The sequence below is a fragment of the Dipodomys spectabilis genome, unplaced genomic scaffold (genome assembly GCF_019054845.1).
Source record: "Dipodomys spectabilis isolate Male_0828 unplaced genomic scaffold, ASM1905484v1 ptg000163l, whole genome shotgun sequence".
Classification (NCBI taxonomy): Eukaryota; Metazoa; Chordata; class Mammalia; order Rodentia; family Heteromyidae; genus Dipodomys; species Dipodomys spectabilis.
This window is the reverse complement of record NW_024870840.1, coordinates 12,512,479-12,536,828: the sequence shown is the minus strand read 5'-3', so window position 1 is coordinate 12,536,828 and position 24,350 is coordinate 12,512,479. Positions and strand designations below refer to the sequence as shown.

General features: G+C 41.2%; 1 protein-coding gene across 1 annotated transcript in view; it reads right to left on the bottom strand.

The window, feature by feature from the left end:
- Positions 1-24,350, bottom strand: part of Utp20 (UTP20 small subunit processome component) — a 97,262-nt gene that overhangs the window by 9,949 nt on the left and 62,963 nt on the right. Inside the window, exons 38-56 of the mRNA XM_042693150.1 lie at positions 23,945-24,082; positions 23,186-23,325; positions 22,864-22,946; positions 20,534-20,823; positions 17,821-17,960; positions 17,467-17,623; positions 14,395-14,493; positions 13,144-13,311; positions 10,984-11,150; positions 10,430-10,571; positions 8,695-8,811; positions 6,678-6,848; positions 6,335-6,466; positions 5,785-5,895; positions 3,965-4,044; positions 3,251-3,320; positions 2,825-3,007; positions 1,663-1,794; positions 757-889 (exon numbers count right to left, since the gene is read on the bottom strand). Of these exons, the coding sequence (XP_042549084.1) occupies positions 757-889; positions 1,663-1,794; positions 2,825-3,007; positions 3,251-3,320; positions 3,965-4,044; positions 5,785-5,895; positions 6,335-6,466; positions 6,678-6,848; positions 8,695-8,811; positions 10,430-10,571; positions 10,984-11,150; positions 13,144-13,311; positions 14,395-14,493; positions 17,467-17,623; positions 17,821-17,960; positions 20,534-20,823; positions 22,864-22,946; positions 23,186-23,325; positions 23,945-24,082 (2,653 nt within the window). The remainder of the gene's footprint in view (positions 1-756; positions 890-1,662; positions 1,795-2,824; positions 3,008-3,250; positions 3,321-3,964; positions 4,045-5,784; positions 5,896-6,334; positions 6,467-6,677; positions 6,849-8,694; positions 8,812-10,429; positions 10,572-10,983; positions 11,151-13,143; positions 13,312-14,394; positions 14,494-17,466; positions 17,624-17,820; positions 17,961-20,533; positions 20,824-22,863; positions 22,947-23,185; positions 23,326-23,944; positions 24,083-24,350) is intronic.

Genomic DNA, 24,350 nt, shown 5'->3' with positions numbered 1-24,350 from the left:
TTTTTCTTAGCCACTGCTCTACTTCTGGCTGTCTGGTGGTTAACTAGAGGTGAGATTCTCATAGATTTTTCTGCCTAAGCTGGCTCTGAAATGCAATCCTCACATCTCAACCTCCTGAGTAGCTATGATTATAGGCGTGAGCCTCCTCCAGCTCCTGGCAAATAAATATGTATTTTTGTCTGTCAATTACACCTTAATAAAGTTAGGAGGAAAGGGAAGAATGGAGAAAGAGATCAGAGGGGAAAAAATAATAAATTATTGCGCAGCAAACAAGACAAATGGTATTGTTTCCATCTCATCTATTACCCCATAATTGATGTCTTTTCTTACATACATATGAAATCATACACCTTTTTTCCCAGAAAGATCTATCTCATGGGATCTTTTACATTTTTCCTCACTGACTTTTTGTTGTTGTTGTTTGTTGCAGGGCTCAAAGTAGGGCCTGAGTGCTGTCCTTGAGCTCTTTTGCTCAAGGCTAGCACCCTACCACTTTGGGCCACAGCTCCACTTCCTGTTTTTGAATAGTTAATTGGACATAGGAGTCTCAGGGGAACTTTTCTTCTGGGCTGGCTTCAAACTGTGATCCTCAAATCTCAGCCTCTTGAGTAGCTAGGATTATAGGTGTGAGCCACCAGTCCCTGGCTGTTCATTCACTTTTTTGTAACACCTACTCTCTAAAGTGTTTCTATTTAAATTCCCCCAATCTGTTTTCAGTGATCTGGCCACAATTGATGTGCCTTTAGAAATACTTACTCCAGATTTTATTCAAAGTCTCAGAAGGCTTGGTAAGCTGAATAATATTACATTCCTTGATGAGTTTACTGATCAGAGTGAGAACGCTGAACAGCAGGCGGTCTGCAGCTTTCTCTTCAGTCTCCTCTATGATCTACAAAGGGGGATGCAAATCAGTTCCCATAACAACTCGGCAGTATCAGCTGTACAAGGTCTCTTAACCTTGGTACTACAGCGGTTTGGGCCAGATATCTTTTGCTCTTGGGTACTGCCAAGTATATTCAAAGATGCTTAGCAGAACCCCTATCCTTTTTATCCTGCAGATGCCAATGGCAACCTGCAGTTGTGATATTCCAAAATGTCTCTGGACATTGCCAAATGTCCCCTTAGGGAAGGGGTGTCAAGATCACCCCAGGTGCGAACCTCTAATCCTCATATACTGTGGAAGATAACTTAGTTTCACACATATACATTGCTTGGGCATTTTCCTTAGCATTTTGCTCAAGGCTAGCACTCTATCACTTGGTCTAGCTCCACTTTTGGCTTTTTGATGGTTAATTGGAGATAAGAGTCTCATGGATTTCCTGCCTGGGCTGGCTTTGAACCATGATCCTCAGCCTCCTGAATAACTAAGATTATAAATGCCACTGGTGCCCCGTTTTTTGTTTTGTTTTTTCTTTTCTTTTTTAAATTGCATAGCATCTTGCCTTATAGCCAGACTGACCTTAAGGATCTAATCCTACTCTAGCCTTTGGACTACAGGCATGTAATCATGCCAAATCCCATTTTAAAAAGAAATTCCAATAGTACTGAATTCTTGCACTGATTAATATTTTTTAAACACAGTGTCTATATTAACTACACCATCTCAAGTAAAACTTTTAAAATAAGAATTAGCAAAGTTTAGCCCCCAAGCATCTTACTTACATCTTTGAAGTTTTCAGGATCAATTTCCCTCTCAATCACAGGAAGAAGAGTTCCAAGTCTTCTCTCAAAATCAACTCCTTCACTTTCCACAAACAAGCCACAGATCAAGGCAGCAAGCTGTTTATTTAATTTCTACCAAAATCAAACCACCACAGATAATTTCAAATTATACCACAATCAGTAATATTTCTTTTAAATCATAGAAATCAGTAAAATATAGTTTTGAGGGCCAGCATAAAAACATGTGAAGAAATATTCACATGTAAAAATAACATGTTAAAAATGATAATTCATTATCCACTGAGTACATTAATTCCCCATTCCCCTCAAAATGTAGTTTGAATCATGTTGTGCGAGGTAAGCCAAGGGCAAAGAGACAAACGGTACATGGTCTCCCTGATACGTGGATGCTAAATCCAAAATGTTAGGTGATATGACAAAACTAACAGGACTTAAGAAACAAAGAACTCCCACTCATCTGGTTGAACCACTACTAAATATCCCCATGCTGCTGATCACATGTATGGTGTATAACATGTGAACACCGTTATATGTTATAGACTGTGATAGACAATTTGCTCCAGGAAAGCTGGAATGAACTTGTGACTTTAAATGAGCATCATTATTCCACAATACTGTGAAATTCCAGAAATTATGTAATCACTTAATCACAATAAAAAAAAAAAAAAAAAAAAAAAGAACTTCGGGAAACAATGTTCAATAGGAAGTGTACTCATTACCTCAGTCATGTAACTGTAACCCTCTGTATAGTATCTTTACCAAAAAAAAAAAATGTAGTTTAAGCCTTAACCTACACCCTTATCCAGCACGCTCCTCATTAAAAAAGAGGAGTCACACTATTTATATTACTCTAAAGATAGGTCAACGATGACTGGTGGCAGCCAGTTAGTGGACAGAATGATACGCATTACATTTTAGAAATAAGCACAACTTGAAACAAAGGTATTCATCCATCTAGGCTGCTTAAGCAAAACATGGTTTGTTTGACACATATGTCTATCAACACAGGTGATTTTGCTGTTATTTTCTATAACTACTTAACGTTCTGAAACTTTAAGAATATATTACTTGCATCATCAGGTAAGAGTAAAGTTTGGGCTAATTTATCTGTATGAGCATCAAGACCTGTCATTGAACTAACCTTCTTTGCTTCAAACCAGGAGGCCACCATTCCAAACAGCCAATCTTTCTTCTCAGGGCTGATCTTACTGAGTAAGGATTTGATTGCCATGGCCGCCATCTTTTTGCACATGGTAGAGTCATCATTCACCATCATCAGGCAAAGTGGGATGAAGAACATCCCACAGTTCTCATGCAGCAGTCCCTGCAGGAAAAATGCCCAAGTGAGCACACTCAGAACGCAACTGCTATGGATACACTGACAAGGGAGGGCCCAGGCTCATAGGAAAACACAGCTTTTCTTTTTTAAAGTTTTTAACTGTTATTATAAAGATGATGTACAGAGGGGTTAGTTAGATAAGTCAGGTAAGGAGTATATTTCTTTTTGGACAGTGTCACCCCTTCCTTTGCACTCTCCCAGTTTGGGAAAACATCTTTATCACGGTACCTGAGGAAATGTGACAAAGAGGTAGGCAATCATTTCCAAGGCGGACTCTCTTCCAGTCTCATGTTCATAACTATGGCAAGAACATAAGGCAAACTTGTTAGTATCTTCTAAGTTTATCGGTAATTATTGGAAAACTTAATTTAAAAAATGTTCAAAGTCCCTGTTTTAATGCTCACACCAAGCTGCTATGCAGTTTTAAGTATAATTTTAGTACTTTTTTTTTTTTTTTTAACATTTTCCAAAGTGGATTTAGACGTAAGCAGCCAGACTAGATAGATGAGTAAAGGCAACTTATAGAACTTCTATTTGAAGCCAAGTGCTATGTGATAGGCAGGCTGAGTCACATTACAAAATTCTCAGAAAACATACTAGTATACCTAGGTGCAGTTTTTTTCTTGTTGTTGTTGGGTGTTGGGCTTGAACTCTGGGCCTGGGCACTATCCCTCAGTTCTTCAGCTCAAGGCGAGCGCTCTACCACTTGAGCCATAGCGCCACTTCTGGTTTTCTGAGTGTTTTATTAGAGGTAAGGGTCTCATGGACTTTCCTGTCTGGGCTGGCTTTGAACCACTATCCTCAGATCTCAGCCTCCTGAGTAGCTAGGATTACAGGCGTGAGCCACTGGCACCAGGCCTGCAGTTCTTCTTAATGGTAACCATATTAAAGGAAAATAAGAAACTCTTCTTTTGCCCTGTAGAGTTACTGGTACAAGCTTACTTCAATTGAGCGAGTATGAATTCCAAGTTTGGTCTCAATTTCTCACCAAGGGGATAGTCAAGAATGTATTTCAGAAAAACCTAGGAACAAAAATTACAGTTGATTATTTGGATACCATCTCTCTAGGATTTCTAGTTCTTAAGCTACTTTATAGGACACACTAGTAGGCTCTAAATAACTTGCAGAAGAGTCATCAATCAGCTATCCAATAGACTCCAGACTCCAACAAAGTCTGTCTACAAAGTCTCCAACTGTGCCCCTCGGCATTGGCCAGTTTACTTCTCCAGTGATCCTCTAAGTCAAGTCTAGCCCACCACTCTCCCTCTTTTTTTTTTTGCCAGTCCTGGGGCTTGAACTCAGGGCCTGGGCACTGTCCCTGAGCTTTATTTGCTCAAGGCTAGCACTCTACCACTTGAACTACAGCACCACTTCCGGCTTTTTCTCTGTATGTAGTACTTGGGAATTGAACTCAGGGCATCATAAATGCTAGGCAAGCACGCTACCACTAAGCCACATTCTCTGCTATAGTCCACCACTCTCATTGGTTGTGAAGGCTTCAAATCCAACCCTGGATCATCAGAAGTTGACATGACAGGTGGTGTGCTGAACTGAACATGGACTGGTTCAACACTATACCTCCCCTTGAGTAAAAACAATATGAATACTGATAAAAATAACTTCTGTGATTACAAAATACCATCTACGTGCCAAGCAAGGTGGTTTTTATTTCACAGTTATTCTTCCTACTCCCTTAAGAAGCATCAGGTGACAACCATTTTACAACTGAAGAAAATGAAGGTGGCAGAGAGATTAAGTAGCTTGCTCATTGTGACAATGTCAAGAGTTCTATGTATCATATTTGTCCAAAAGCTCTACTTTCAAACCATTGGTACGGGCTGGGAAGATGGCTCAGTGGTAGAGTGCTTGCCTTGTATGCCTGAGGCCCTGGATTCGATTTCTCAGCACCACATAAGCAAAAAGCCGGAAGTGGCGTTGTGGCTCAAGTGGTAGAGCACTAGCCTTGAGCTGAAGAGCTGAGGGACAGCGCCCAGGCCCAGAGTTCAGGCCCCACGACCAGACCCCCTCCCCCAAAAAGAGCTTTCAAACCACTGGTACTCAGCCTCCTTTATTAAAAAACCATAAAACTGAAGGGATGAAATTAAACTTTCCAAGGCTTTTTACCTAGCTGTAAGAAGAGATAGTATTTCTTTTGAAGGGTAGTTGTAAATAGGGATGGTGTATGTATACCCAGGGATCATAGTCCTATTAGCAGCTGGCTTTGCTTTTTAATTGTAGCCAAGCAATTTTTCCCCTCATATGCATGTTTCTTTTCTTAAATGCTGATCTCCTGAGCAGTCCCAAATTTACTCAACCCAGGTGCATGATTCCAATTCAGACCTCCCACTTCTTGGTATGCTATATGTTTGTAAGATTAGGAATTTGATCATGTCACTCCTTTGCCTGAGAATTTCAATAGATTTTTTTACTGTTCGTAGAACAAAGTCCTAAATCTTGGGTGGGGGTGACTTACTAGTCTGAGCCAAGAGGATTGAGAGTACAAGGCCAATCTGGGATACAGAGCAAGAACCTGTCTAAATAAAGCCCTAAATCTTTACCAAGACCATAAGGTCCAAGCTGATTTCACCTCCTCTCCACTTTACTAGCTCCTCAAACAAGTTTACATCAATGGCTCCCTTTACCTGGAATGCTAAGTCCAGGCTATCTTCAAAATTCAGTCAGTGTTGACATTTCTCTCACTAAAAGATAAATGGAAAAAGTAGGCCCAGCCCTTGCTATGGAAAGAAGCTCTCTCTACACACCTGTCTGCACTGGACTCTGGTAGGTTCATTTTGTGCAGAAATTGCCAAGTTGGATACTTTCCGCATGACATCATCAATTTCTGGGACCAATAATTTTCTTGATAAAATAGCCTAAAGTACAAAAGAAAAGACACACTCATTTCACATGTTTTATCACGGATGGGCAGAAGTCAGCTTGATGTGAAAGTGGTTGCAGGCAGATTTCAAGCACAATAAAAGCAGCTTCAAAGAAAAAGAACAAGAATGTACATTTCAAACCAGCTATAACAGCAAGTTTTACTTTATATATACTTTATCATAATAAGGAAAAAAGATCCAATATGATAGATGAAAGTAGAGTTTCCTAGGAATATTATAAGAAAGATAACATTCAAATATTTTCAAAAATGGTATCTCAGCTTGCATATGACCCATTACAAATACAATAATCTTTATAAATTAGTTCATTTCAGAAATTGATAGCTGGTCAAAACCATTACGATCCAAGCTATTCTAATTATGTGATGTGAGGCTGATAAACTTCAAAAGGCAACACCAGCTGACATCATACCTTCAGAAGACCAAACGCAGTGGCTTGTCTTGAAGTATCATAAATGTCCTCCTCAGCATATGCCAGAAGAACTTGGAGCTGTTTTTCAGTTATCTGGTAAGACTTGACTTTCTTGACAATGACGGTCACGCACTGCAAATTGCAGCAACAGTGAAGTTAAAATAGCAAGCACACCCCCCCAAATCAGGACCCAAATGGTAAGGTCTTAACAACAATGCTTTTTCACCAAGGATAACAACCCTTGAGCCTTAGCAAACTTTTTTCAAAATTTTCTGAGCAAAACTACAAAGGGCAATGGAAAATCCAGGACCTGGTTTCTCTGGGCACAACTGTGTTACCTTACCTTGAAGCAGTTTACTACTAGGTGGAAGTTCTGGCCCTTGGCAGCCCCATGTCTTGCATAGTTCTTCAGCAAAATGAAAAGGTGCTTTGTCAGCTGCCCTGCTTTTTTTTCAATGGAAGGCAAAGGAAACCTCAAGACCCAGATCAGGCACTGCAAAGCACCTGTGATCACCTGCAAAAGCAAAGCAGATAATCAACTTACAAAGTAGTATTCCATCAGTCCAGGCCCAGAGACTATGTGTACTGTATAATAGTTAGCTGGATAAACAAGATGCTATATAGAACATAAGTTCCCTAAGTTCCCTGCACCTCCACGTGGAAGGAGCCATAGCAAGTGGAAGCAGTTCACAAGCAAACAAACAGCTTGCTCACCATAATTCTCAAGAACATGGGTAGTCGAAACAATTTAGGAGTTATTTTTTTAAAAGTGCATTTCAAGGGCTGGGAAGGTGGCTCAGTGGTAGAGCGCTTGCCTTGCATGCCTGAGGCCCTGGGTTCGATTCCTCAGCACCACATAAGCAAAAAGAAAAAAAAGCCGGAAGTGGCGCTGTGGCTCAAGTGGTAGAGCACTAGCCTTGAGCTGAAGAACTGAGGGACAGCGCCCAGGCCCAGAGTTCAGGCCCCACGACTGGACCAAAAAAAAAAAAAAAAAGTGCATTTCAAAAAGCTTCCGTTTTCCAAAATGCTATTTCAAATGTAACCCATTCGTACTCAGTTTTTTTTACATATATAACAATATTAGTAGTTATTATTACTATTATTATTATTACTACTATATTTACACAGTCCTGGGATCAAAGCCGGGGGGCATCACACATCAGCGAGACTGTCTCAAAAGTAATTATAAAGATGGACAATATTTCAGTGCTTAAGCACTTGAGAGAAGGCTCAGAAACTGAGCACAGAAATGATTCACTATCATTTACCATAGTTAAGGGCTGTGCAGAAAGGTTCAGAAAAAGTGTGTTGGGACCAAGTGATTACACATACACACACACACAAATCTCTGAATTTCCAAGGCTAAACCATAGCAACCACCAGGATACGCTAGCCTAGCTTATCCCTTACTGCTCCGCCTGCTGTGATGTTATAGCCTCATTCTGCTGGACTGGATGAAGATGAGAGGAAGGAACATGGAAATCTCAAAGACTGTACTGTATTGGGTTTCAATCCCAGCCCTGCAATGGATGACCTGTGACCCTAGAGAAGTTACCTAGCCTCCTGGTACCTTTACTGGTGAAGAAGGTGATATGAGGAAGTTGGAGTCTGACAAGATCCAGCTTCATAATGTAGATTATAACTAGACACCAGCCTTAGTTTTCTCATCTATGAAACGGATACATAAACATCTGTCTCATTGATGAAAATGAACTAAGCAACTCAAGGGCAGCAATGGGAGGGAAGAAATGAGAGGGAAAGAGGGAACAGCTTACACTAAGCAGCAGGAAAGAAATGTATACATCACCTGATGTGGAAGAAATAGTTGTATTGTCAAAGCTCATAGAATTCACAAACATTATAAACCAAGATAATGACAATTTGCCTTGTGAAGATTAAAATGTGTTTGGGACTTTAATTAAGTATCACTCTCACAATACTGTGAAATTTATGTAATCACTTGATCTCAACAAAAAAAAAATTATGAAAAAAAAAAAAAGAACATCTGTCTCAGGGCTGTAGGGATTAGTGACAGTGACAATGAAGATAACCATCATGATGACGACAATGATGATTATGATCATGGCTGGCTTGGGCTCAATACCATTCACCCTCTTGAAGGTATTGGAAAAACCAAATGAGCCACTTAATATAACCAGAAGGGCTCTTAAAGACATCAAGGACTGTTCAAACAAGTAGAACTTATTAATGTCTGGTGTCCTCATGATATCCATATCCTTAATGCATGTAAAAATCAATAACCTCATAAAATAAGAGCCACCAAGTAGGTTGTAGGCATTCTGCACAATGCAGTTCTATGAAGAAATGGACACTTCTATATGGACTGAAAACTAATATACCTTCACATCCATGGAATCCAGGCAGTCTATGAGCAGAGATACAAAAGGATCCAACATTTCCAGTACATGCTCACTTGAAGGACTGATCTTGGAAGTCTTTAGACTCAAATGTAGCAGCTAAAAGTTTAAAAACATTAGTTTACATAAGGTTAAATGACAGTGGCAAATGTGAAATGACTTGAAGAGATGAACATGAAATGTTAAGATGGTTCTATTTAGAATAACATAAGTTTTAAGGAATGAGAAACTGCCTCTAAGAATCGTGGCAAGTTAGGAAGGTGGGAGCTCACTGGGAGTGGAGAGGCTGGGTCCATTTACCATATGAGCAAACCAGTTCTCAGCAGGGAGCCATGCTCTGTAAGTATAAATGCTAGCGGCTCAGACTGCACCAGTGCTAGGGCTATTAGGATTGTGGGGACGTCAGGAGAGGGAGGAGTGGGTAGTGAAGGCGTGGGCAGAAAAGAAAGTGGCTGAAATATGTTGGAATACAACAGCAAGGGGCTATAGCCTCACAGTGCAAATGAAGAATGGGGACCTAGGAAGTAGAGCTGTGGGTCAAGTGGTAGAGCACCAGCCTTGAGCAAAAAGCCAAGGGAGAGTTTGTGAAGCCCGGAATTTAAGCCCAAGTGCTAGCATACACCACAAAAGTATAACAACAACAACAAAACAAAATAACAATAAAAAAAACCTGTCCTAGGAAAAAAGGGAGCCAAAGGAAATAAGATGATCTAATTTTTATTTTTTACTTTTTTGCAGTGCTGAGGAATGAGGCCAGGTCCTGGTACATAGTAGGCAAGTATTCTTATCTGAGTTATACTCCTATCTCTAGATTCATATTTGTAAAAGCTTACTACTATTAGCAAGAATTAGTTTTGAGTAGACAGTAAATCTCAAGAAAGTATTAGGTCAGAGTATTAATTCTGGAACAATAATACCATCAAAGTGTACTAGAAGAGATGAACAATAACTTGACAAATGTATTTTTGAGGCTGGAAGCAAGGCTCAGGTGGTAGAGCATCAGTCAATGCGTGAAAGTCAGAAACTGAGTTTGAGCCCTGGTTTCAGACCAAAAAAAAAGTACCTTTAAAAATAATCCTATACAGCCAGTAGCCAGTGGCTCATGCCTGTAATCCTAGCTACTCAGGAGGCTGAGATCTGAGGACTGAGGCTCAAAGCCAGCCCAGGTAGGAATCTCCGTGAGACTCTTACCTCCAATTAACCACTAGAAAACCGGAAGTGGTGCTGTGGCTCAAGTGTAGAGTGTTAGCCTTAAGCTAAAGAGCTGAGGGACAGCGCCCAGGATGTCAAGTTGAAGCCCCATGACAAAAAAAAGAAAAGAAAAGAAAAAAGAAATCATATACTTATAGTAAGGCACTTCCAGTAAAAATGAACAGCTATGGAAAGTGCAGGAATTGAAATGGTACATACTTGCTGAAGGAGCCAAATCTTCATTTTAAGAGTAATTCTTAAGCTGGACATTGGTGGCTCTTGCCTGTTAATACTAGCTTCTCCAGATTCTTCTGAGGATCACAGTTCAAAGCTAGCCCAGGCAGACAAATATGCAAGAATCTTATTTCTAATTTACTAGAAAAAGCCAGCACTGGAGGCCTGGCTCTCAAATGGCAAAGCAAAAAGTTCCATAAGCAAAAACAGTCAATTGAAAGCACAAAATCTGAAGTTCAAGCCCTGGTACCAACACACATGTGCACACACACAAAAAAAGAGTAATTCTTACCCGAAGCCCAGATTCAATAAATATGTGCATATTGGTTTTTCTGCTCACAGCAGCTTTCGGTCCACCTCGGACTGGAGTTGGGGGGAGCAGAAGGCAGCTCTGGGGTGGTAGACGTTGATCAGGTGCAGGGACTGCTGGTTTTCTGTCAGTCACAGTGTAAAGAACACAGTAGAAAAGACACTGTCAACTACATCCCAGGAAGCTAGTAGCAGGCTTTCTATGGACATGAGAGACCAGAACTCAACAGAGTGCTGTTTGCTATGGCTTTCTCCCCTACAGGCATGAGCCACTAGCACCTGGCCACTATCATTTTTTTTTTACTGAGACAAGGTCTTCTAGGCATCCTAGGCTACCCCTGCATTCATAATCCTCCTGGCTAAGCCTCCCAAGGGTTGGGATTGCAGGTATATACTGCCATACCTGGCTTAAATTTTGTTTTCACTAAATCCATTCATTATTAAATTAATCCACTTATGAGTAAATGAGAAGCCCAAATAGCTTGTCAGAAAGAAGCACTCAAAGGTGAGTTAATATTTTCTTTCCCCCAAACTTACTTTTCTTTTTCTGTTAACAGGGGTAGATTTTCACTGATCAAACCATAACTGAGCAATAGAATGGATTCTGCTGTCATTTCCGGATTTACAATTAATCCTGCTATAATTCGGCGTAAGGTTTCATGAACTTTTCGGGCCAGCTTTAAACTTGTGGTATTTTGTAAGATCTAAATTGGACAAACATAAATGTCACATTGAAAAACACAAAAGTACATTTTTAGTTGTGCTATTTTCTTTTTACTTGCTTAACAGTATTTTTTTCCTAATTAATAACACTTCAAAACAGATACCACACACAAATTAAAAGTCCACTCATAACCTAGGCCCCACAGACAACCACTAGAAGAAATGCATTGCCTCTGGCCTCCTTCCCCTCCTGCCAGCTCCCTGCTTCCCTATTAGCAAGGCTGCAGATAAAAATGTGAGCCTTGTAAGGTGTCAGTCAACCTGCCCAATGCCCTGAAGGAGTGATTATCAGAACATACACACGCACACTCCAATGAACAAAATGTATAGTCACAACTCCACAGACACCGTAGGAATGAAAAGCTGCAATGGTCAAGCGTCAGAGTTTGAAATTAGTTAATGGGCCAACTCTAGTGAACTTAATGGGAATCCAGGACCAACCTCAGCAAAATACTCAGCAATTCCAAATCATTAACTTGTAGGAATTTTTTTTTTTCCATTTAACATTCTTAGATGAGAATCAGATAAAACCGCACTCATTCTACAACAGTAAAGTTCATATAACACCAAATCATCTAGAAGTATGAGTAGTTCATGTCACTGGATGCTATTTGCCTTACTTTTCATACATAAAGCAGTAATAAAATTAATAACCATAACTATTACCTCTGCAACAGCCATATAAAACAACAGAAAAGCAGGTGGATTAGAGGAGCAAAAATTAAACAGGTTCTCCAAGGAGCAAAATTAAACAGTAGGAAGAAATTGAGCTTTGGACTAGAAAAGTCTGAAACTAAGTTCTTTTGTCGTCGTTGTTGTTGTTGATGGGGCCTGAACTCTGGGCCTGGGCGCTGTCCCTCAGCTCTTCAACTTAAGGCTAGAGCTCTACCACTTGAGCCACAGTGCCATTTCTGGTGGTTAATTGGAGATAAGAATCTCACGGACTTTCCTGCCTGAACTGGTCTTGAACGGTGATCCTCAGATCTCAGCCTCCCAAGTCTCAGCCTCCCAAGTCGCTAGGATTATAGGCGTGAGCTACCAGGTGCTCAGCCTGAAACTAAATTCTGATTCTCCTCTCCCTTCTCTCTCTCTCTGTCTCTCTCTCCCTCTGTTGGTTGGGGAGCTTAAACCCAGGGCCTGGGAACTGTCTCTGAGCTCTGATTCTTAAGCCTACAGCTCTTCCATTTTGAGGCATAATTCCACTTTGTTGTTTTGGTGGAAATAAAGTTTCATGAACTTTCCTGACCATGCTGGCTTTGAATCACAATCCTTGGATCTCAACAGCTACCAGCACTCAGTTTGACCTTCTGTTTTTTCTATGCTCCTTTCCATTCTCTTGAGCCTGAACTCTCTTCTCTTTAAAGAGAAGTATCAGGGGGCTGGGAAGGTGGCTCAGTGGTAGAGCGCTTGCCTTGCATGCCTGAGGCCCTGGGTTCGATTCCTCAGAACCACATAAGCAAAAAGAAAAAAGCCGGAAGTAGCGCTGTGGCTCAAGTGGTAGAGCGCTAGCCTTGAGCTGAAGAGCTGAGGGACAGCGCCCAGGCCCAGAGTTCAGGCCCCATGACCGGCCCACCCCCCCCAAAAAAAGAGAGAGAAGTATCAGTTACCTCAGTGAATATCTGTACAAGGTAGAAGCTGTGCTTAGGCAATTCATGCCAATTATCTACTGTTGGAAGGCTAGAAGTAGTAGTCTGACTCTAAAGGCTACTTTTAGCTGCTGAGCTGTCTAGGCTGTAACATTCACTTGCACTCCAGTTCTTACTTCCTTTCCTTTTACATCAGTGTCCTTTGACATCAACGACTATGTCTAGAGCAGCCACCTCATTTCTGCCACCTAGTGCCCATTTGATACTGGTTACCTCAGCACCAAAGAAAACAATGGGTGAGCAAGTATAACATTTGCTCTGTAAGGATCCTTTCAGAAATTCAGTAATACTGTTGCTGCGACCTCCTGTATTGCAGTCCAATCCTTACCTCTTTTAATGGAAGAATAAGTTTTGTAACCTGATCTTTTCCTACAAACTTGCCCAGGATTTCATAAGAGTCGTAACTCTTGCTTCTTCGTGCCTCCATAACTTTGGAGAGGATCTGCTTCACTTCTTTCTCTTCCGCGAGGGCACCAAACAGTTCATGGTTAAAGATCTTTTGAAGAAAGGACAAATGAGGATTATGTGCACTCAACAAGGCAACATAAGCAGTCTTTGACAGAGCCCTGGCATGTTCATTGAAAAGAAGGCAAGTTGGACTGGACTGAAATGGTATGGGAGGAATTTCTTTTTTTTTTTTTTGTCGGTCGTGGGGCTTGAACTCTGGGCCTGGGCGCTGTCCCTCAGCTCTTCAGCTCAAGGCGAGCGCTCTACCACTTGAGCTACAGCGCCACTTCTGGTTTTCTGGTGGTTTATTGGAGATAGGAGTCTCACAGTCTCTCCTGCCCGGGCTGGCTTTGAACCCGAGATCCTCAGATCTCAGCCTCCTGAGTAGCTAGGATTACAGGCATGAGCCACCAGCGCCCGGCTGGGAGGAATTTCTATAGATTTGTTGTTGAAGCACTCTGGGGACCAATTGCCAAGAGACAATGGAAAATCTTAAACCTTACGATTGATGAGAAAAAAAAAAATACCTCACAGATACACAGCTGCTACTTCTTTTGTCTTAAGATAAAGTCATCCATTCTACCTCACCTCCCTAGTGCTGGGATTAGCACTGTACCATACCTGGCTCAGGAGTTATTTTAATGAAACTCTAGAGTTCAACGTATTTTCATACAAATCTAGGCCACTTCTCTGATTCTTTTCTTCTTTTGGTGTTAGATATGGAACCCAGGATCTGGCACTTGCTAAGCAACCAGTTCACCACTGAGCCACACTCAGCCTTTATTTTCATTTTTATAAGCTTCTTGTTGTTGTTGTCTTTTGTGCTAATACTAGAACTTACACACAGAACCTCAATTTCTCATTTCTCATGACTGGTTCTCTATTTCAGCCATGTCACAAGTTTTGGCTTGTTGCTGGCTAATTGGAGAGAAGAGTCTCTCAGTTTTATCTGCATAGGCTGACTTTGAACTTTGTTCTTCAGAATTATCTCCATGCTTTTGGCCTAGCCTCCTGTAGCTAGAGTTACAAGCATGTGCCACTGGATGCTAGATTATTGTTTCTTATTTTGTAAACTCGTATTTTGTGTTCTTTGCCCACTTAAAAAAGTTAGACTTACTACTATAAATCTTACCTCAATCATTATATCTAAACAAGGGTCCAAATCCCCGACATGAAGCTTGCTCGTGAGGCCTTGCAGCAACATGTGAACTGTGAAAGTTAGTACATGGACCTGAAACGAGATGCACCGTAGAAAAATATAAAGTTAAGAACCCCTCAGAAAAAGAAGAAACAATCAAAATATTGCCAAGAGAGCACTTGGAATTATGTGTTTATTACAGCTAACATAAGTATCACCATTTAAAAATCTTTTAACCAAATGATCGCTTCTTACAAATATATTCAGAAATATAATGGCATGATCAGGTTCTAAACCAAACCAGTGATTCATAAAGAAAAGCATAAAGAGCTGGGTGCCGGTGGCTAATACCTGTAATCCTAGCTACTCAGGAGGCTGAAATCTGAGGATCATGGTTCAAAGTCAGCCTGGGCAAGAAAGTCCATGAGGCTCTTTTTTTTTTTTGGGTCCGGTCGTGGGGCCTGAACTCTGGGCATGGGCGCTGTCCCTCAGCTCTTCAGCTCAAGGCTAGCACTCTGCCACAGAGCCACTTCTGGCTTTTTTTTTTTTCATTTTGCTTATGTGGTGCTGAGGAATCGAACCCAGGGCCTCACACATGCAAGGCAAGCGCTCTACCACTGAGCCACCTTCCTAGCCCATCCATGAGGCTCTTATCTTCAATTAACCACCAGAAAACTGGAAGTGGTGCTGTGGCTCAAGTGGGATAGTGCTAGCCTTAAGCTGAAGAGCTCAGGGGCAGTACCTAGGCCCAGAGTTCAAGCCCCATGACTGGGGGAGGGGAGGGGGCATAGGCACAAAGGTCTTTAAAAGCTATCTTGGGAAAGATAGGTTTGCCAATGCTGAATGTAATCAGAGCTGGCCACCAAGTGTCAGAAAGAAAACAAGTTTTTGTTTCAATCTGAGGCATGCAAATGTTAACAGGAAGCTTCACTATGAAACAAACACTGACTTAGTATTTCACACGTATTAAATCACTTAAGCCTCCTCTCCTCATCGATGGTGTAGGTGCTGAATTATCAGCATTTTTCAGGAGGAAGATGAAGGTTCCATGAGTAGAAGGTTACAGTCAGGATTCTCAAGTTGAGCAGCTGGCACCAGAGCTATGGCTGAGCATCTCTCTACTATGCAGCCCCTCACACTCTTAATGCTGCAGAACTACACAGGCAAACATCAGATTTGTCACATATTCACTGGAACTCCAAGGTACAGTCTCTCATTTACCTTACCTGTGGTTTCAGTTTTATGTATTTAAAATGTGGATTCTAATCTTATTTTTTAATTTGTGCTGTTCATGGGACTTGAACACAGGGGCTGGATGGTATCCCTGAGTTTTTTTGTTTGTTTGTTTGTTTTTTTGCTCAAGATTATCTCTCTACTACTTGAGTCACAGCTCCACTTCCAGCTTTTTGGTGGTTAACTGGAGATAGACTTTCCTGCCTGGACTAACTTTGAACTGCAATCCTCAGATCTCAGCCTCCTGGTTAGCTAGGATTTTAACTGTGAGCCATGGTAACCAGCTTAATTTTTAAAACTCACTTGGAGTTAACCACTGTTTTCTATACCATATTTCCCAGTCAACACAGAAGAGGGCACACAGGGAGAAGGCCTGCTATTAGAGTATGAAGAGTAGGCTCTAAAATAGAGGGAAAAAAATCTATTTTTCTTTTCTTCTGGCTGCTCTTTTATATCCCAACCCCAAGCAGTGGTAGTGGCAGTGTCCTTGAAATGAGGAATGGTAAGATCCCACCCTTTTGGTAGGGAATCTTCCTGTCTGTTCATTGGGATGGCAGTTCTGGCGGGGGGGGGGGGGGGGGGGGGGGGACCCTAGTAGTTTTGCTTTTTCTTATACCACTTTGTCCCTTATGTGAGTATGGTTTCAGGAAGAGCATGACTCCAGTTTTTAGCTGAAATACTAAAATGAATGGAAATATGTCAGCCAAGATTTTTTTGGGAGGAATAATAGTGGGGTTTTCAACTAAGGGCCTTGTACTTGTGCCATGTTCCAATGCTTTTTTGCTTTAGTTATTCGGATGGTTTTGCCTGGAGCCTGCCTGAGACCACAGTGCTCCTATATATGGTCCCCTGGCTCATAGCTGGGATCATAGAAGCATATCACCATTCTCTGCTTATTGGTTGAGAAGGGCCTTCAAACTAACATGCTTCTTATCTCTTAACTCCCAAGTAGCTAGGATTATGAGCCAAGTGCTATCTATCTATCTATCCATCTATCTATCTCTCTTAGAGACAGGGTCTCGATATGTAGTCCAGGCTGCCCTCAAGTTTACAATCCTCTTGGCGCTACCTCTCTAGAGCTAAGATTTTATATATATATGCGCACTACTATTTTGGCTTCATAGGAACTTCAAAAAATATTTTTTTTGTCAATACTGAGGTTTGAACTTAGGGTTTCATATATGCTAGGCAAGTACTCTACTACTTTAGTCATGCCTCCAGTTTTAGCTTTTTGCTAGTTAAATGGAGATAAGAGTCTCTTAGATTTGTCTTCCTGGGCTAGCTTCAACCATGAGCTCAGATCTCAGTCTCTTGATTAGCTAGGATTGCAAGTATAAGCCACTGGCGCCTGTATTAGGTATCACTTTTTGCCCAGGCCAGTCTGGATCTTGATTCTATTTATGCCTCCCACCTTAGCTGAGAGGTCAGGTACACACTAGGTACATACTACCACACCCAGATTTTTCTGTTGAGATGGGTCCTGTGAATTGTTCTGCTCAGGTTGGCCTGGAATCATTATCCTTCCAATCTGAGCCTCTTGCATACCTGGAAGACCAGAACAGAGTGAGCCCTCATGTCTAGCTATATGAAATAGAATTTCATGAACTTTTTGCCCATGATGGCTTCAACCACAATCCTCCTGATCTCCACTTCCAAAGTGGCCTATAGGTGTGCTCAATAAAAGGTTTATTTAATGCTTATTAGAAACTTCTTAATGTTGTTACCTGCTATTATCACAGTGGATCTTTACTAAAGACAGGCCAAAAGTAGCATGTTTGTGACGCAAATACTTAAAACTCTGATCCAAAGTATATAGTATATGATACAGTTTACCTGATATCCACGGACAAGAGTAGTCTGCAATTCTTTTAAAATATATTGTAGGAAGTGCACACCCAAATCCTCTATTATTTTGGAGAGAGTGCTGCGAGCAATGTCTCTGATTTCCTGTGCTCTGTTCTTGAGGAGGGCACACACTTTCAACAAAATACTAAAAAAAATGCAAAGTTGAAAAATAATTACATATAAACAGAAACAAAAACACAAACATCCTTTTTCTTATAAGTATTTAGAACCCTGATTTCCCATTAGCAAACTGCAGCTGTCCTTCTTTCAATGGAAGAGATTCAAAGACCAGGGAGAAAAGATGTAATTTGGGAGTTTTACTGTGCATGTCACATGACGAACCTTGGCAGATTCGCCTCCATCACTTCTCGAGGCAGGGAATGCATCAGCTTCACCATGGCAAAAGCTAAAGGAACTCGAACCACTTCCTCGTCATTCACCACCTTTGACTTCACCAGCTTGTGTTCTTCTTCCCTTTTTGTCTATAACCAAAATGAAGGGAAAAGTGAAACAGAAGGACCAGGGATCTGCCAACACTGCAATCTTACATCTAAAGACAAGCTCTTTTCTAGTTAAAACCTATTGCTGGTTTACTGTCTTTAAGAAACTCAATTGTGGGCGGGCAATGTGGCTCAGTGGTAGAGTGCTTGCTTTGCATGCATGAGGCCCTGGTTCGATTCCTCAGCACCACGTAAGCAGAAAAGGTCAGAAGTGGCGCTGTGGCTCAAGTGGGAGAGCGCTAGCCTTGATGAAGAGCCGAGGGACAGTGCCCAGGCCCACAACAGCCAAAAAACCCCCAAAAACAAAAAAACTCAATCGTGCAACTGGAAAATAATTTGCTAAAGATTACAAAAATAATCAGAATAAAAATATCCTGTTTAAGTTGGGCACGTGACACATGTCTATAATCCTAGTGCTTGGGAGGCTGAGGAAGGGAAAAAAAAAGCCACATTTCCACTGATGTGCTGTCCAGTATATGAAAGTCACATAAACCTGTGTATGGTGGCTCAGTCCTGGGAGGCAATGATCAGGGTACCTTGATTCAAGCCCAGTCTGGGTAAACATGTTTAGGAGACTCCATGTCAACAATGGCTGGACACAGTGGGGAATACCTGCCATCCCAGCTACACAGGGAAGCATAATGGCTAGGTGCAATGGCATGTACCTATCATCATCCCCAGGCATACAGGGAAGCATGAGAAGGAGGACAGAAGCCCAGGGTGGCCCAAGCATAAAGCAAGACTCTATCTGGGGGAAAAAAAAAATCCAATATAAGCTAGGTACTGGTAGCACAAGCTTGTCTCCTAGCTATTCAGGAGGCTGAGATCTGGATGGCTATGGTTCAAGAGCAGTCCATGCAGAAGTGCTCACTAGACTTTATCTCCAAAATAATCAGAAAAGGCATGGGTCAAGTAGTAGAGTGCTAGCCTAAACAAGTGCAATGCCCAAACAAACTTCAACCTCTGGAACTACCCCGTCCCCCAACAATGATAACAACAAAATATCACATAAGACACATCTTTGGTTAGAATTTTCAAGGACTTGAGTAGCATTGTTTCTTTGTTTTTTCTTGTCAATTGTGGGGCTTGAACGTGGGGCCTGGGAGCTGTCCTTGTGCCTCTTTGTGCTCAAGGCTAGTGCTCTACCACTTTAGCCACAGCACTACTTCTGGATTTTGAGTGGTTAATTGGCAATAAGAGTTTCATGGGGACTTGTCAGCCCTGGCTGGCTTTGAACCACGATCCTCAGATCTCAGCTTCCTGAGTAGCTAGGATTACAGGCGTGAGCCACCAGTATCTGGCTTTGAGTAGCATCGTTGATACATAAAAATAGGGCATCTCAAATAAAGCCTTACTTATCAATATAAAAAACTGACTGAGGGGCTGGGAAGGTGGCTCAGTGGTAGAGCGCTTGCCTTGCATCCCTGGGTTCGACTCCTCAGAACCACATAAGCAAAAAGAAAAAAGCCGGAAGTGGCATTGTGGCTCAAGTGGTAGAGCGCTAGCCTTGAGCTGAAGAGCTGAGGGACAACGCCCAGGCCCAGAGTTCAGGCCCCACGACTGGACCCAAAACAACAACAGCAACAAAAAAAAACTGACTGAAGCCAGGTGCCAGTGGCTCATGCCTATAATCCTAGCTATACAGGAGGCTGAGATCTGAGGATCACGGTTCAAAGTCCGTGAGGAAAGTCCATGAGACTCTTATATCCAATAAACCACCAGAAACCCAGAAGTGGCGCTGTGGCTCAGGCTGCAGAGCACTCACCTTAAGCTGAAGAGCTCAGGGATAGTGCCCAGGCCCAGAGTTCAAGGCCCACAACCGACAAAAAAAAGGGGGGGGTGGAGTGGGGGGAGGGGGGTGGGAGATAGGAAGGGGAAACAAAGGAGGAGGCAAGATAAGAAATGTACTCACTATCTTGCCCATGTAATTGTAACCCCTCTGTATGGTATTTTCACAATAAAAAATAAATAAATGAAATGAAAAAAAAACTGAGTCAGTATTTTATACTAATAGTTGGTAATTTCTATTTTTTTGGTAAAGTGACAGATAATAAGACCTTGGGCTTTGCAGTCTCTGATAAAGCTATTCAACTCCACTGCTATAATGCATCAGAATTGGTCTAAGTGTACTCCAATAAAGCTTTATCAAAACAGGCTGCTGCCTAGCTGCCACTAGGCTCATGGTTTGCTAGCCTGTGTTTCACACCAAGGATGAAGTCTCTGGCTTCAGGAGAATGCACTACTACACATCATCCATATCATCCAAGGGAAAAATTAATTCTTTTTGGAAATGGAGTCATCTTATCATCTGCTCTGAAGAGGGAAGGAAAAAGCATACAGATCCATCATCAGACCCATGGGCAATGGAGAGCATTACTGCCTAGCTACAGCAGGAAATGAGCCTGAAGTTGAAGAGAGTAGGGAGTGGGTGATGAGGTGTTGGGATAAAAGGAAATCCAGAAGCTGCAGTCACTCAGTAAGCCTCAGGAATCCGTACAGTCCCCACCAGCACATAAACTCACACAGACCTGCTGGGCCCCAGACAGAGCTCTTACCGTGGATGCAAGGCACTTGTGCAGCCTTGGGAGGATGTCCCCAGTGACAGTTCCTTGGATAGTTTGAATTGTTCTCTCCAGTTCTTCCTTATTCCGAGGAAGGAAAGAGACAGGCTTTGAGACACATGCAGATTCCTTACGAGCTGTCTTATCAGAATCGGCTGAATCAGGGGCTTCCTGTGTCTCTGTTTTATCTGACTCCTGCTGACATGCTTCTTCCTTCTCTTCCTCATCCAGGTCTTCCAATCCTATGGCTTCCTGCTCCTGTACATCCACCATTTCAACTGTGTCTGTTTACCAAACAATAAAAGTTACCTTAGGGAAGTGTACTCATTACCTCACTCATGTAACTGTAACCCTCTGTATAGTATCTTTACAATAAAAAAAAAAAAAAAAAAAGGAATAGCCAACTGTATCTAGTATCCGCATGTGCATCTGGTTGCTGTCATTAACTTGATCATGTAAAATATAGTTGATGTAAAACAGAAAAAAAAAAAAAAAAGTTACCTTAGATTTAGTAAGAAAATGACACACATGGACATGGTGGTACACAACTATAATCCCAGCATACCCCTTGAATGTTTGGTAAAATGTGCCTATAACACACTCTGTTTCTGTACTGCATCAGAAGATACTTAACTATAGACCTGATTTCTTTTTTCTTTTTTTTGGTCCGGTTGTGGGGCCTGAACTCTGGGCCTGAGTGCTGTCCCTCAGCTCTTCAGCTCAAGGCTAGTGCCCTACCACTTGAGCCACAGCGCCACTTCCGGCTTTTTTCTTTTTGCTTATGTGGTACTGAGGAATCGAACCCAGGCCCTCAGGCATGCAAGGCAAGTGCTCTAACACTGAGCCAACTTCCCAGCCCCTAGACCTGATTTCTTTAATTAGAGATCCATTCAAATTTTCTACTTTCTTTTCTCTTCTTTTTTTTTTTTTTTGCCAGTCCTGGGGCTTGAACTCTGGGCCTGGGTGCTATTCTTGGCTTTCTTTTGCTCAAGGCTAGTGCTCTACCACTTGAGCCACAGCACCACTTTCAGCTTTTTACCCTGTGGTTAGTTGGAGATAAGAGACTTACAGATTTTCAATTTCAGGCTGGCTTCCAAATGTGATCCTCAGATCTCAGCCTCCTGAGTAGCTAGGATTATAGGCATGAGCCACTGGTGCCTGCTTTTATTTTCTTTTAAAGTCAGTATTTAAATTCCATTCTACTAAGAAACTTATACATCACACCCAAGTTTTCATATTTACAAATACAAATAAAATATATTTGCCTTTTAAACCTTTTAAATTGTGAACATTTTTATTTCCTAATGTTTATTATATGTATTATATTTTCATTACCATTTTTTCTGTTTTTGCAATACTGGAGTTTGAACTTAGGATCCTGTGCTTTGTTAGGCAGGTGCTCTACCACTTGAGTCACATCTCCAGTCCTCATTGATAAATGCTGTCAGGCATTTCCTAGTTTATAACCTCTTCAAACGCCTGCCATTAGTTTTTGTTGATTCCACTGTGTGTATTGTTTCGTTCATTGTTGCTCTAGTTTTCTTATGCATTTTGCATTCATTGGTTAATGATGTTTTTCTTTCCACACCTAAAGGCAATGGACTTTTAAGAAAATAAGCTATAGTTCTATAATTTAGATCTGTCTTCTCTATAACCAATTGGGTTTTAAAGACTAAGCCATTTATTTTAGGTTCTACTAGACTCATTAACGCGTCATCAGCACAAAGAACAGAAAGAGGAATAAGCGGAGTTTTATTTTTAAATTCCTGATTATAAATTAGAGTAAAAGGCGAAAATGAGTAAGATGAAAATCTTACTTAAAAATATCTTAAAAACTAGGGCTGGGAAGGTGGCTCAGTGGTAAAGTGCTTGCCTTGTATGAATGAAGCCCTGGGTTCGATTCCTCAGCACCATATAAGCAAAAAGAAAAAAAGTCGTAAGTGGCGTTGTGGCTCAGGTGGTAGAGCACTAGCCTTGAGCTGAAGAGCTGAGGGACAGTGCCCAGGCTCAGAGTTCAGGCACCACCACCGGACCAAAAAAAAAAAAAAAATCTTAAAAACTCACCTGCTGGGTGCCGGTGGCTCACACCTGTAATCCTAGCTACCCTGGAGACTGAGATCTGAGGATCACGTTCAAAGTCAGAGTGGGTAAGAAAGTCCGTGAGACTCTTATCTCCAGCTAACCAACAGAAAACTGGAAGTGGCACTGTGGCTCAAGTGGTAGAGTGCTTGCCTTGAGCTGAAGAGCTCAGGGACATCGTCCAGGCCCAGAGTTCAAGCCACACAACCGCTGGAAAAAACAAACAAACAAACAAAAAAACTCACCTTCCTCATTCTGAATTTTTCCCATTTGTTCTTCAAGAGTTTTGTGGTCAAAATGGAATGCTTCTAATACTATTACTAGCAAACTGTTAAAAACAAAAATAATACAGAGGAATTTTTATTTGAATATCAGTATCACTTAACTATTAAAAGAAGAGTAAACTAGACACAAATATTAAAATTATTTTTAGCAGCATTTTGAACAAGCATTTCCATAAATGTATTAATACAATGTAAAAATATGCTAAGATGTCAGACAGATCAATTGAGGAAATCATTTTATGGTTACATTTTAAAAACAAAATAAAAGTAAGTCTGACCATACCTGACACCCAACTTTTGATTGATTTGCCCTGTCTGTAGGACATGAATGAAATGTTTCAAGTAATATACATATGCTGGCCAAGAGAGATGTCTGCAAATAGCTCCAATAACCTCTGTGGCAGCAATTGTTATATTTTCATGCTGTAAAATAAACAGACCAAGAAAAGTGATGTATAAGAAATACCTAGCACCACATGAAAGCTATAGTTTTATTTCATTTCTTATGAGCCATTAAGGAGAATAATAACGGCTGATAAATGGAGTTGATCAGAATTAAGTCCTAGAATATAAAAATAAAAGTACTATCATTTTAGTAACATGAGAATTTCTAGGCGGGAGAATATTTTGTGGCTGATCCCTCTGTGTTGAAATAATAAGAACACAAGAAACAGCCACTATTAGAGACAGAGCATTTACTATATGCCAGGGGTACTTCAACTGGCTCTAGAACTCTCCTATTCTTTTTTCTTTTGCCAGTCCCGAGGCTTGAACTCAGGGACTAGGCACTGTCCCTGAGCTTCTTTTGCTCACGGTTAGCACTCTACCACTTGAGCCATCACATGACTTTTGGCTTTTTCTGTTTATGTGGTACTGAGGAATTGAACCCAGGGCTTCATGCATTAGCTAGGCAAGTACTCTACCACTAAGCCACCTTACCAGCCCTCTCCTATTAATTATGATGATGATATCAATATGGATATCACCAACTCAATCTATATTTTGAGTAGAGGCTTACTATTTTCTAGATCTAATACCTTACCTTGAGCATCTTCTCATTAAAAATTGGAGTCATGGCAAAAGGCATGATATAATTCTGAAGAGACTTAGAAGAAAGCACAACTTGGCCTTCTAGGAGCTGTTTGGCCAGTTTCTTCAAGGCCCTTGCTCTTCTGTGGATCTATAAGTCAGATATTAAGATGCATCTGAGTTGAATGGTCTCATCACAGTCACTCCCCACATGTTCTGTGTCCATGGAAAGTTTAAAGGAGTGGCACACGGGCCAGGTGTTAACAGGGTAAACAAGCCTGCCTTCATCATTTCCAGAAACACAATTCATAGCATTTGTTTAATGATAAATTCCAAACCACTTAAGCTTCTTAGAGAAATAGAGAAAAGTGACAATATTCTTATTGGTGATATGTGATATAACCAAAAGAATCACACTG